A 12,282-nucleotide genomic window follows, 5' to 3' on the forward strand; every position below is an offset into this window, starting at 1 on the left:
GTTTGATTTGACTTTGTCTTTATTGCTTTTAAACACTGAAAGACAACAATTCACTGTGACAGGAGTCTGGACGATGCAGCTTCCTAAGAGCTGCCCATCTTTTTTGGGTCACAAAGCCAAGCCTTGTGTTTACTCAGAAAATTAAATAGAACAAGCCCATATAAGAGACCAAGTGAATTAAATATGGTTTTTTTGTTTATTTGTTTTGTTTTGTTTTGAGATGCAGTCTTGCTCTGTCACCCAGGCTGGAGTGCAGTGGCACAATCTCAGCTCACCACAACCTCTGCCTCCCAGGTTCAAACGATTATCCTCCCTCAGCCTCCCGAGTAGCTGGGATTATAGGCGCCTGCCACCACGCCCAGCTAATTTTTGTATTTTTAATAGGGACGGGGTTTCACCATGTTAGCCAGGCTGGTCTCGAACGCCTGACCTCATGATCCGCCCGCCTCAGCCTCCCAAAGTGCTGGGATTACAGGCGGGAGCCACCACACCAGTGTGTTTAGTTTTAAAAAAACATATTTAGGCCAGGTGCGGTGGCTCAGAATTCGGAGTAAGTTTAGAAAAACAACTGCCGTTCCAGTATCCTTTCAAAGACAGGGAATCCTACAGAAAGGCCAGGCTGGTGGGGTTAGACCCTGACTTTTGAGCACTGTGGCTGTCAGCCGGTCTCACTAGCACGGGAAGTTCAGCAGGCTCTACTCACACGGCAGGGGCCCGGGGGCATAGGCTGGGTTATGAGATTACTGTGACTCCAGGGATTCAAGCAACTTTTCTAGACAGTGCCAAGAACAGCCCTCAGTGACCTGAGCGACAGGAAAGCCATGCAACTGCATGGCCCTGCCCCAGGCCACGGGCACTTGCTTCCTCAGGCCTGAGTCCCTCAGCAGCACAGCCACCTTGGGATAGGGTGGGACACACAGGCATAAGTCAGCCTTTGAGTGTTCCCAGATGCTCTCCTTTCATAACATAGCAAGAGAGACAAAAAGGGAGCCTCGAGGCAGGGGTAAGCTCCTGGGGAGAGGGGGCTGAGGGCTTTCTCCACTGGGCCCTGGTATCTGCACCGGGCCGTCAAAGTCAAGTCATTTAAATAGAAATTTGAGAGCTGCAAAATAGGTGTTCAAACCTCTGTTTTGTAGTAGGTGCTAAATCTTCCACCAGAACACTAATTGTCATCGTTTTCCTCCCTCTCGGGATGGAATCCCGGCAGGCGTTTCACAGGGTAAAAAGACACCAACGCAGAGGGGAAATACTTCTCCCCCAGCACCAACTCACTCACTTCCACGTGGACCAGAGCCAAGAGGCTCTGGCGACTGAGTGGTGGGTTAGTGCAGACAGCCAGGCCAATCATTCGGGTCTCCACTCCCTTCTTTTCAGTAGCAGATGTTTGGAGGGTCTGAGTGCTTATGGTAAGGGGCTCTCTCCACTTTGTATCAATAACACAGCCCCAGTGTAGATGGGGTCAGAGTGGTCTCTGTTGAATACATGGGTAAAAGACAAATTAGTGATAATTGTAGTGAATTATTATCGTTTTATGATAAGATTTATTCAGAATGGCATCCATTAGGAAGAAAAGTTGGACTTTCTGGTACAGAAGCAGGGCTCAGTCATTCTTTTTTTTTTTTTTTTTTTTTTTTTTTTTTTTTTTTTTTTGAGCCGGAGTCTCGCTCTGTCACCCAGGCTGGAGTGCAGTGGCCGGATCTCAGCTCACTGCAAGTTCCGCCTCCCGGGTTTACACCATTTTCCTGCCTCAGCCTCCTGAGTAGCTGGGACTATAGGCGCCCGCCACCTCGCCTGGCTAGTTTTTTATATTTTTTTAGTAGAGATGGGGTTTCACCGTGTTAGCCAGGATGGTCTCGATCTCCTGACCTCGTGATCCGCCCATCTCGACCTCCCAAAGCTGGGATTACAGGCTTGAGCCACCGCGCCCGGCCTAGCTCAGTCATTCTTGACAGTTTCTAGCTCCTCACCTCCTCCCAGTTCCCCAGGGTGGTCCACCCAGATCTCTGCTTTATACACCTGCTTGCTGGTGACCAGCTCCCTATAGGACACCTGGATACAACCTACTGGACTCGGCCCCTGACCCCCACACCCCTCACGGACTGTGCAGACATGCCACAGTGACCACCACCCAGTCACAGCAAGATACCATGAAGCTGACGCCTGCTGGCTCGAAACCACACCCCACAGGAAATGCGCTTGGGTAACACCCTGGACCCCAATACAGATTTGGTGCACAGGCCACTGGCTCGCTACCCATCCTCTGGCTGGGCCTGCCTGTTCCCCAAGGCTCCCCCTTCCCGCTGGCCTGTGAGGAACGCTGCCTCCTCCCTCCAGCCCCGTGAGTCACACACCCGCTCTGCGGTTTCATGTGTTCTGCTGCGCTGCCTCCTCCAGCTCTCACCTGACCCTCGCACCCAAACCTCACTCTCCTCCTGGTCAGGGATCTCCCAGAGAGGCCATCATGATAGCAATGAACTGATCACGGCTCAGACAAAAGCCACAGGCTGCCTGCCAAGGCCTAGAAGCAAGCTGCTGGTGAGAGGAATGCCAGCACGGCTGGATACGCAGGCCTGAGGCCATCAGCCAGGGTCAGGAGGCATCCCACGAGGGCACACTAACCCCACGCCCACCGGCCCCAGAGCCCCGTCAGGGCAGGGCCAAAGTTTACAGCCACTCTCCAGAAGAAACCTCAAGACCGATTAGAGGAAAATTATGACAATGATTTTGTTTAATGAATTTTCCTTTTTCCTAGCACTTTGGACAGCTACCAGTTTCTTTACAAGTTAAGTATCCATCTGACGCAGGGCAGGTGAGCCCCAAATTGGGGCTTAACCCTGGAGGGTTCATGGCTTCGCCCAGGAAGGCATTCAAGGGCGAGCGGGTGGTGTTAGCCAGGCAAGTTTGTTGAAGCAGCAGAGTCCTGCCCAGCAGCCTCTGAGGAACCGGCATACGGCCCGGGGGACAGCCCCGCTCCACAACCTGCCCGAGGTTCTGTATCTGTCCACGATGGTGATGCGACCCTAGGGTAGTTTGAAGTCTGAACACAGGGAAATCTTTAGAAATCCCCACGATCTATGAGATTGAAAAGAATCCTCCTCTCTGAGAATTTCATCTATTTCTGGGATAAACCAAATGTGTGTTTAGTCACACGTGACTCCAACTGAGCAACTTTCAAGTCATTTCCCTAAAGCGGAAGGAATTCTCCATTATGCCGGCGAAGTGGCAAGGAAGAGCCGAGAATGCTGGATCCCGCCCCCCACCAAGGACATCTGACCTGGAGGCTGGTGGGGCTTCGGCCACCCGTGGCCAGGGAGGAGTGCGCTGCCTCCGAGGGGGTGCGGGCAGCTGCGACGCGGGTGTCACGCGGGATGGGTTTGCAGGGTTCCAGGCGTCAGCTCCTCACACGGGAGGCGGCGCCGACCGAGCCGCGAGGAGAACATAGTCCAAGGTGAAGCCCACGCCACAGGACGCGTCGGTTCTGCACCCGCCGGGCAGGGGAGAGCCGCCTCTGGTGAGCAGAACCCCGGAGAAGGGACGACGCGGGTGCACCGCGCGGCCTGGGGACCCCAAGTCAGACGACCCCGCTGTGCAAGAACATTTTCCACACACCCCCGCCCGGGGGCGCTCGGCAGCCGCACGCGGCCCTCCGAGCGCAGCCCCCACACGCCTTTACTTCCGGAAGGCGGGGACCGCCACAGCGAGGAGCTAGACCAGCCGAGGCAACAGAGCGAAACCCCGTTCCTACCCAAAACCAAAAAGCGGAGCGCGGAGGCGCGCGCCTGCGGTCCCAGCTACCCGGGAGGCAGAGGAGGGAGGATCGCCTGAGCCCGGAAGGCGGAGGCTGCAGTGAGCCGAGACTACCACAGCACTCCAGTCTGGGTGACAGAGCGAGACCCTGTCTCTAAAAGGAAAAAAGAGCTAGGAAAAAGCGGACTGCCCCTTAACTTCGGAGAAGTAAATGAGGAACTATAACCAGTGTCCACTGTTTAGGCATCAAACAAAAGCTGACAGGAATCCCGCCACCGACCCGGCCGTCCCCTGGCCAATCCCGCGCCGTTCCTCAAACTAGACCCGCTCCGACGTCGCCCTGGCGTTTCCCACGCCGATCCTCAAACGAGGCCCGCCCCCGATGCACAAGCTCCGCCCCTTAAACGCACCGCCCTTGCTGCACCGTCCTGACCCTCGGCTTCACCCGCTGGCTCTTCCCGCGCAGCCGAATGCCGCCCCTGACCTGATTCCCAGCCTACCTCGCTTCGCACTGCATAGGAACCCCGCCCCTAGACTGTCCTCCCGCCTATCCTGAGCCGCGTGCGCACAAATCCCTCCCACAGACCCGCCCACCCTGATCCTCAACCTGGCCCCTGGCCTTTCCCGCGCGGTCGAATCCAGTACACCGGCATATGAGTCCCACCCCCGATCTCGTCCTCCGCCTATCCCGCGCCGCTCCGCGCAGGAGCCCCGCCCCCCACTTCACCCGCAGCCTATCACGCGCCGCGTCGCTTCCTCTGCCTCAAACCCGCTCACGCCCGCGGATGGGCGCGCGGCTGTGACGTCACTGCGTCGTTGGTAAGGGGCTGGCGGCCGGGGGGCTGCGTAGCTCCCGGCCCCGAGGCAATGCCCAAGCGGGGCTGCCCTTTCGCGGACGCGGCCCCGCTACAGCTCAAGGTCCGCGTGGGCCAGAGGGAGGTGAGCCGCGGCGTGTGTGCCGAGCGCTACTCGCAGGAGGTCTTCGGTGAGTGCCGGAAGGGCTGCCGAGGGTCCACTGCGTCGGGGCCTGGAACGGGCCGGACCTCAGTGTCTCCTCTGAGGCCTGAGCGGGGGGCTCGAGGGCCCTGCTTTCTGGCCGCGGTTACACAAGCTGGCCACGCCCAGGGCTGGAGTCAGTGAGGGGGATGTGAGGACCCCAGCGTTCACCCACCTTGTCCAACAACCTGAAAGAAGAGGGTCGCTGCCCTTAGTCCCCGTGCCCTCTTCCACGATCCCAGTTAGTCGCCGCCCCTCAGTGAGCGGCAGCTGCCTGGTGCTTCTTCAGGACTGTCCCGTGCAGGATGCCCTGGGAGAGGTCGGGGAGCGGGGCGTCCTGCATGGAGTTAACCTGAAGAGTGCCCCTCCTGACCCAAGAGGTATTCATGGAGCGCGCCGCCCCTGCCAGGCACTGCGGCTGTCCTGGGAGACCAAAGGCGGGCAAGACAGATGTGTCCCGTCTCCCGGGAGCTCCGCAACCTAGTTGGGGAGACCAGCAGGAGAAGGAATCGCCACAGGTGATCCGGGCAGGCACAGGTTTGTGCAGTCGCACCTGCAGGGACGGCATGGAAGGCTTCTCGGAAGAACAGAGTCTGAGCCGAATGCTGTGGGGAGAGTGCGAGTTAATCAGGCAGAGGCAGGGACGGAAGAGGCCGAGGCAGAAGCCAGGCAGCAGGAGAGCGAAGTAGGACTCCGTGTGGCTGGAATGTCCAGTTCTGGGTGGGATGTGAGGGCAGTGAGCTCCCAGGCCTTCTCTGGCTTTCTCCCTTGGATTTCAGGCGTGTTGGTCTTATTGATCATCACTCTGACTGGGATGATTAATACCCTGGGGCAGGTGCAAAGTGGAGCTTACCTTGCCTAGTGGTTGGGGCACAAGGTCTGCACCTGTAGAGCCGTTAGAGGATGACCCGGGGGGTGTGATTTGTCTGGTGCCGCTTGTGCCTTGGGGATGAAGGAAAGACGCTTCCTCCCGAGGTTCCTGTGTGCCGTGTCTCCAGTGTGCTAGGGCTGTGCAAGCGAGTGCTATCCCGGGCCATGCGGAGTTAAGAGGAATGATGCCATGGGAACTGTGGCTGGACTGCAGGCGCCTGCCCTCTCAGGACAGTTGAAAAATTCAAACACTGTGCAGGCAAGAAAGGAAGATGGAAACGGGGCCTGGCTCAGTCTGGCTCTTTACTCTTTACAAAGTAGGTAAATGCAGGACACCTACTTTGAACTGTGTGACAGTTTCCAAATTCCAGGCCACAGCTGTCACCCTGATCTCTTAACCTCGAATTGTCCACAAGGCCTTAAGGACAAGGATTAGCCTCACCACATGTCTGTCCCATTCCTTTCCCATTATAGATGGGGGAAGGTATGGGGGGCCAGAAGGAAGAGGTGCAGGGTGTTGTGGGCTGGCATCAGCTACTCCATTTGAGTTACCCACTATTATTGCTGCCCATTTCATGTAAAGCCACATAGAGTTTCTGGGATCTCTGCCTTTACTGTGTTATAATGAGGTGGGAAAAAAAAAGCAAAAACAAAGCATTTCTGGGTCTGGTCCTGGGCATCTGATTTTTGGAACCTCCCCCAGTGACTGAACTGTGGCCTGATGGAAAATCACTGCTCCCAGGGATGGGTGGGTATTCTAGAACGAGATCTGGAAGGTTCTGGGATGCTTGTCTTGCCAGCAACTCTGTAGCAGGCGAAGGGGGTGTGCGCTGGCCAGAGGCTGCAGGCCCAGCTCCAAGCTTCTGGCTGCTTCCTTGGCAGTGACAAGCTTTGTGAATTAGTGCTCCACAGTGCAGAGCTCCCTCTGTGCATTCCACAGAGCCTGCTTTCCAGGTGAGGAGTGCTGGGGAAGCAGAAAAGGGAGAAAGGGGAACAAGCTCAGTGAGGCAAGGCCGGCCGTGAGTTGCCGAAAGTGAGCAGAGTGATAGGAGAGGGAACCCTTGCATCAGGCACAGGTGGGGCTGCAGGGCCTGAGCCTTCCTGGAGGAGATGACAACTAAGCCAGGTAAGGAAGGGAGGCACGAGCATTCTCAGAGGCAGAGCAGGACCCAGCTCGCCAGGGCACAACACAGGCTGGGGTCACTGGGTGACAGAGGGCACACAGGAGGACGATGGGGTTCATGTGAGGCTGGAAAGACTAAGTGGCCATGCAGGGGCTTCGTTGGTACACAGTGAAGGATGTGAGAATGATTTGTCTTCCCCCAGAGAAGACCAAGCGACTCCTCTTCCTCGGGGCCCAGGCCTACCTGGACCATGTGTGGGATGAAGGCTGTGCCGTCGTTCACCTGCCAGAGTCCCCAAAGCCTGGCCCTACAGGGGCGCCGAGGGCTGCACGTGGGCAGATGCTGATTGGACCAGACGGCCGCCTGATCAGGAGCCTTGGGCAGGCCTCCGAAGCTGGTGAGTGGCACCAGCAGCCCTTCGTGGCTGTGGCACTGAGAGCAGGTGGTGGCACAGGCACTTTTCTTCATTTGCAAGCTCAGGCTTTTCCTCCCTGGGGAAGCAGGAGTCTGACCTAGAGCTTGGCCTTCTGGCTCAGAAGGCTCCTGTTATCAGGAGGTCTCACATTCAAGACTGGAAGTGATTAAACAGTTTCTAACTACTGGGCCAGAAAAGCAGCAGAGACTCCCTGGGTATCCCATCTGCTTTCCGCGTGCAGCCCCCTGGAATGGTCCCACATGGCTGGAAACACGCCGCTCCCATCCCTGTGCAGTGTGGAGTGTGGGTCTCAGAGCATCACCTGTGTTGCTGGTCAGAAATGCAGTCCCCGACCCTACCTCAAGGCTGGTTGGTGTGTCTGGGAGGAGCTCAGGCACCTCTTGGTTAACCAGTAAGGCAGTGGGCCACACTTTGAGACCCAGATGGGACACATGGAGTTCGACAAGCAGCAGGGGAAGAATGATCCTTCCAGCAGGTAGCAGAGGGACCTGGTGAGGGAAGGAGCACTGAACTTGGAGTCACCTGCAGGCATGTCTCACGTTGGATCTCGCTAGTGAAACGGGGTCCTGTGCACTGTGCCAGGCTTCTGGGTTGTCAGAAGGACCCAGTGTGGGTGAGGATGGGGTAAGCAGGTCGGAGCCCTCTGCCCTCAGGTGTGCATGGAGGCAGGTAGCCCAGCAGTCCCGGAAACTCCCGTCTCCTTGCAGGCTGACAGCATGGCGTTTCTTCCTCACAGACCCATCCGGGATAGTGTCCATCGCCTGCTCCTCATGTGTGCGAGCCGTAGATGGGAAGGCCGTCTGCAGCCAGTGTGAGCGAGCCCTGTGCGGGCGGTGTGTGCGCACCTGCTGGGGCTGTGGCTCTGTGGCCTGTACCCTGTGTGGCCTCGTGGAGTAAGTACTTCAGTCCCTGGAGCTGCTGAGGTCCCGTAACCCCAGAAAGCTGTGACGGGGGACAGGTGGGTCACCCATGTTGGGAAGGGCCCAGAGCTCCCACATGTGTGGCACCTGATGCAGTGCCATCTGGCATTGCCTAACGGGACATGGTGGCAATAGATGCTTGGCCCAACTTTAGTGGTAGTAATCCTCTCTAAGGGAAAGCTCAACCTCACAGATGACCTGCTGTGTATCCAGCTCCGGTCCCTGTCTTCAGCCGCTTCCTGTTCTGGTCTTTGAGCGCCCCCACCTCCTCCTCCTCTGGCCTTTGAGCACCCCCCTCCCGGTCCTCCTCACTGTCTGAGAAGCCCCTGGTTGGTGACACAGGTGCACACTGCAGCTTCGCCACAGTCATGCGTGCTGTTTGGTTGTAGACCCTCTCAGGCAGGAAGTGGAATGTTTGCATAGTCTCCCATTTGTGGGTGGGTTTGCTGCAGCTGGCTGGATCCTGTCCTTACTCCTAAGGTGGGGAGGGGCGTTCTCACCACAGGGGCCACTGAGCTGGTGGGTGGGAGTGGACAGTGTGGAGCCTGTTTGCCCTGCCCCTTGAGAAAGATGACTTCATCCGGACACATGTGGAACTGGCTCTGTAGACCCAAAGCAAGCTTAGTCCAAACAGTGTCTGAAATTGTCCATCTAAAATAGAAACCACATGTTACATCTCGAGTCCTTTGTCTCGAGCCTTTCTTCAGTCAGGGCAGAGGCCTGACTCATTGGAGATGGCGAGGCCTGGGCAGAGGGTGGGCAGCACCAGGGAGAAGCGCCGCGTGCCTGTGGTTGGCTCCCATGGCTTCAACATGGGCAGGAGTGGGGTAACGCACCCCATCCAGGTTAGGAATCATCTGCAGGGCATCCTGCCCATCCTCTGCAGGGCTCTCCAGCTGGCTTCTGGTGGCAGGGAAGGGGCTGTCTTCCCGGCTCACCCACAGTACTATTGGCAAACTCTGCAACACCGGGTGGCAAGCAGTTCTGGCTGCCTTGTTGACTCCATGGTCCTATCGTGTTTGGGATAGCCATTGCCGGTCTTGTTTCCTCGCAACGTCTCTCTTCATCACTTTCTCCCTGTGTTTTGCTGGTTTCTCTCACCTTTACCCTTAGAGCTTTTTTTTTTTTTTCTGAGACAGAGTCTCACTCTGTCATCTAGGCTGGAGTGCAGTGGCGTGATCTTGATTCACTGCAACCTCTGCCTCCTGTGTTCAAGCAATTTTCCTGTCTCAGCCTCCCAAGTAGCTAGGATTACAGGTGTGCACCAGCACGCCCGGCTAATTTTTGTATTCTTAGTAGAGATGGGGTTTCACCATGTTGGCCAGGCTGGTCTCAAACTCCTGACCTTAGGTGATCCTCCGGCCTTGGCCTCCCAAGGTGCTGAGGTTACAGGCGTGAGCCACCATGCCCGGCCCTACCCTTAGTCTTGATACATCAGAAGAAAGCACTGTTTGATGTGCTTCAGTGTAGACCACTGTGGTTCGGTGAATTCTGGCAGGTCATCTGGAGGTTTCTTTGGAGAGCTTCTATCCTACTGGAAACCCAGGTTGGGCTCCATGTAAATTGGTTGGCAGTGGGAATCAGCTAGGGCTGCTGTACCTGAGTTCGCAGACCAGGTGGCTTAGACAGCAGGGAGGTACTGCCACACGGCTTTGGAGACCGGAAGTCTGAGAGGAAGGTGCTGGCAGGGCTGGTTCCTTCTGGGGCTGTGATGGGAAACCTGTCCTGACCTCTCCTGGCGTCTACTGTTATCTTTGGTGTTCCCTGTAGACAGCTGCCCGCTCCCTGTAGCTTCATGTCTTCCTTCTCTGTGTCCTTCTCTTCACGTGGTAGTCTTTTTAGGATGCTGGTCGTGTTGCCTTAGGGCCCCTACATCAGTGCCATCATCTAGACTGATTCTGCCGGCAGTCATCCTGTCTCCAGATAAGGTCTTGTCCTGAAGTGTTCTGGGTTAGGACTTTGACGTGTTTGAATGGTGGGGACTGGTGGACACAATTCAGCCCCTGACAGCAGCTTTTCTCTCCCCTCCCTGACGCTGTCGCAGCTGCAGTGACATGTACGAGAAAGTGCTGTGCACCAGCTGCGCCATGTTCGAGACCTGAGGCTGGCTCAAGCCGGCTGCCTTCACGGAGAGCCACACCATGCATGGCAGCCTTCCCTGGACGAGCGCTCGGTGTTCACACTGAACTGTGGGGTCAGTGGGAAGGCCTTTTACATGTTCTATTTTGTATCCTAATGACAGAATGAATAAACCTCTTTATATTTGCACAAGAGGACTCTTGTCTGTCAGCACTTCTGAGGGTGGAGTTTGTGACCCTCCACCTGGGATGGCCAAAGAAACAGACAGTGGGCGGGGCCTGCTGCACCTGTTGTCTACCCACCAGCTCCGAGAGACCCCACTGTGCATTGTGTGAGGCCCCTCACTCGCCTCCTGCTACAGATGGGAAATCTCAGCCCAGAGCACGCTCCTCCCCAGCTTGCCCAACTGGTAATGGGGAGAAAGGACCCAGGTCTGGCTCCAGGGTACACAACCAGTGTACTAGACCCTCGTGGAGAGAGGTGATACTCGCACACCATCCCCAGATGCCACTGTCATTCACACCTGATCCATCACATCTTGGTGTCTAGTTTACTTTTTTGGTGCCTGTGTGGTCAGACCCTGTGTGATTGATAGGCCCCTGCCCTCTGGGAGCTTTGCTCTAGCAGGGAGATGGCCGTAGCAGTGCTCCCCCTGCAGTCAGTGTAGCTTGTGTGGGGCCTTGAAGGAAGAGGAGTTGACAGGAGAGGAGGCGGGGTGCCCTGGAGGACAGAAGAGGGCTTGAGTGCTGGTCCCCACACAGGTCCACTGAGGCGGGTCCCAGCCCCTCCAGGGATGAATGAGCAGTGGAGCCACAGCCCCTCGGAGAAGCTCTGGACTAGAGTAAAGGTTGGTTGGGGCAAAGGGTGGGTGGGAGCGTGTGCCGGGGATAGTTAAGAAGAGCCTTCGCTGTTCCTGGGAAGCTGTTGGAGGAGCAGATGATGCTGATTCTTAGAGAAAAGTCAGTGGTGCCCAGGTGGTGGGTTGGAGCCAGGCCCAGAGTGGGATTTGCTGCCCTGGGGCCAAGGATATACCACTCCCATGTCACGGGTAGAGGGGACCCTCAGAGAGGTGGTCAGCATGGTAAAATTCCAGGGGGCAACTTAGAAGGAGATTGCAGAGGACTGGCTGGGGGCTTCCTGCACTGAGGACGACGGCCTTGACCGTCTGCCGCGAGCACCAGCAGCAAGTGGCCACAGTCAGCCATGTGCTGACTCCTTCCAGGTGTCCACAACAGACTGCCACCCAAGCCCTCATTTCTGTTACTCCTGTCGCTGCCCCCTCAGGCCTGTCGGCTTTTCCCTTCATATCCTCTGACTGCATCCCTGCCCCACAGGACCACACTGCTCCAGCCAGCCTGCCTCCCTCCCCTGTGGGGTCACTACATAGCGCCCTCCAGGCTCCCTGCTTCTGCCCTGCACGTGGCAGTCTGTCCTTATACAGCAGCCAGATCTGTCACTCCCCTGTCCCAACACTCCAGTGGCTAAACATGTCTTTAAAAGTAAAAGCCTGTGGCCCCACAGCCTCTGGCTTCACCCCTTCTCCCCCGTCCCAAGGCTTGCTCTGCCCCAGCCCGGCCTTCCTGCTGTTCTGAGAATGCTCAGCATGTTTCTCCTGCACCCCCTTCACTCCCTCTGCCTGGGGAGCTCTTCCTCTGGACCGCCATAGGGCTCCCCCGGATTCAGCTCAGAGAAGCATCCCAGTGCCCTAATGTGTAGGACAACCCCTCCATCACTCTCCGTCCCACCCTACCTAACTTTACTACTGGATGTAATGCATATTTAAGCAAATATGCAAATGTACTTATTCTCTCTACTAACTGAGGTGTCGCTTCCATGAGGGATGGGATTTTGCCTAGAGCAGTACCTGGCATATATGTTTATAAATATATCTTGGTCTTCCAGCTGTGGTGGAGCAATAAAACTGGCCCATAGACGACCAGATGTAGATACAGATACAGATCTGTAGACAGCAGACAGCAGCCAGTGCAGGATAGCAGTGCCTGAGAGAGGGAACAAATGCCAGGAGCCCAGGGCAGCTGGAACACTGGAGTAGAAATTGCCTCAGTGTTGTTCCCCACAAGGCTCCTGCTGAGGACTGATGGCTCCTGTG

General features: G+C 56.6%; 1 protein-coding gene and 1 long non-coding RNA gene across 4 annotated transcripts; one reads left to right on the forward strand and one right to left on the reverse strand.

Moving 5' to 3' along the window:
- Positions 1-180: 180 nt before the first annotated feature.
- LOC141407342 (uncharacterized) lies at positions 181-4,219 on the reverse strand. Its single transcript, XR_012416186.1, has 2 exons — positions 3,275-4,219; positions 181-1,471 (listed from the first exon to the last, which is right to left on the reverse strand). It is a non-coding gene; the product is annotated as an uncharacterized lncRNA (long non-coding RNA).
- Positions 4,220-4,542: 323 nt separating this feature from the next.
- On the forward strand, positions 4,543-10,361 carry SIVA1 (SIVA1 apoptosis inducing factor). 3 transcript variants are annotated; one of them, XM_005562346.5, is made up of 4 exons: positions 4,543-4,732; positions 6,940-7,134; positions 7,910-8,066; positions 10,138-10,361. In XM_005562346.5, exons 1-4 carry the CDS (start codon positions 4,615-4,617, stop codon positions 10,193-10,195), a joined length of 528 nt encoding a protein of 175 aa, XP_005562403.1. In that variant the 5' UTR covers positions 4,543-4,614; the 3' UTR covers positions 10,196-10,361. The 3 variants fall into 3 exon arrangements, with proteins under 3 accessions (XP_005562403.1, XP_005562404.1, XP_045253030.1); XM_045397095.3 differs by lacking the exon at positions 4,543-4,732 and adding an exon at positions 5,658-5,930; XM_005562347.5 differs by lacking the exon at positions 6,940-7,134.
- Positions 10,362-12,282: the final 1,921 nt, after the last annotated feature.

The sequence above is a fragment of the Macaca fascicularis genome, chromosome 7, assembly GCF_037993035.2.
Source record: "Macaca fascicularis isolate 582-1 chromosome 7, T2T-MFA8v1.1".
Taxonomy (NCBI): Eukaryota; Metazoa; Chordata; class Mammalia; order Primates; family Cercopithecidae; genus Macaca; species Macaca fascicularis.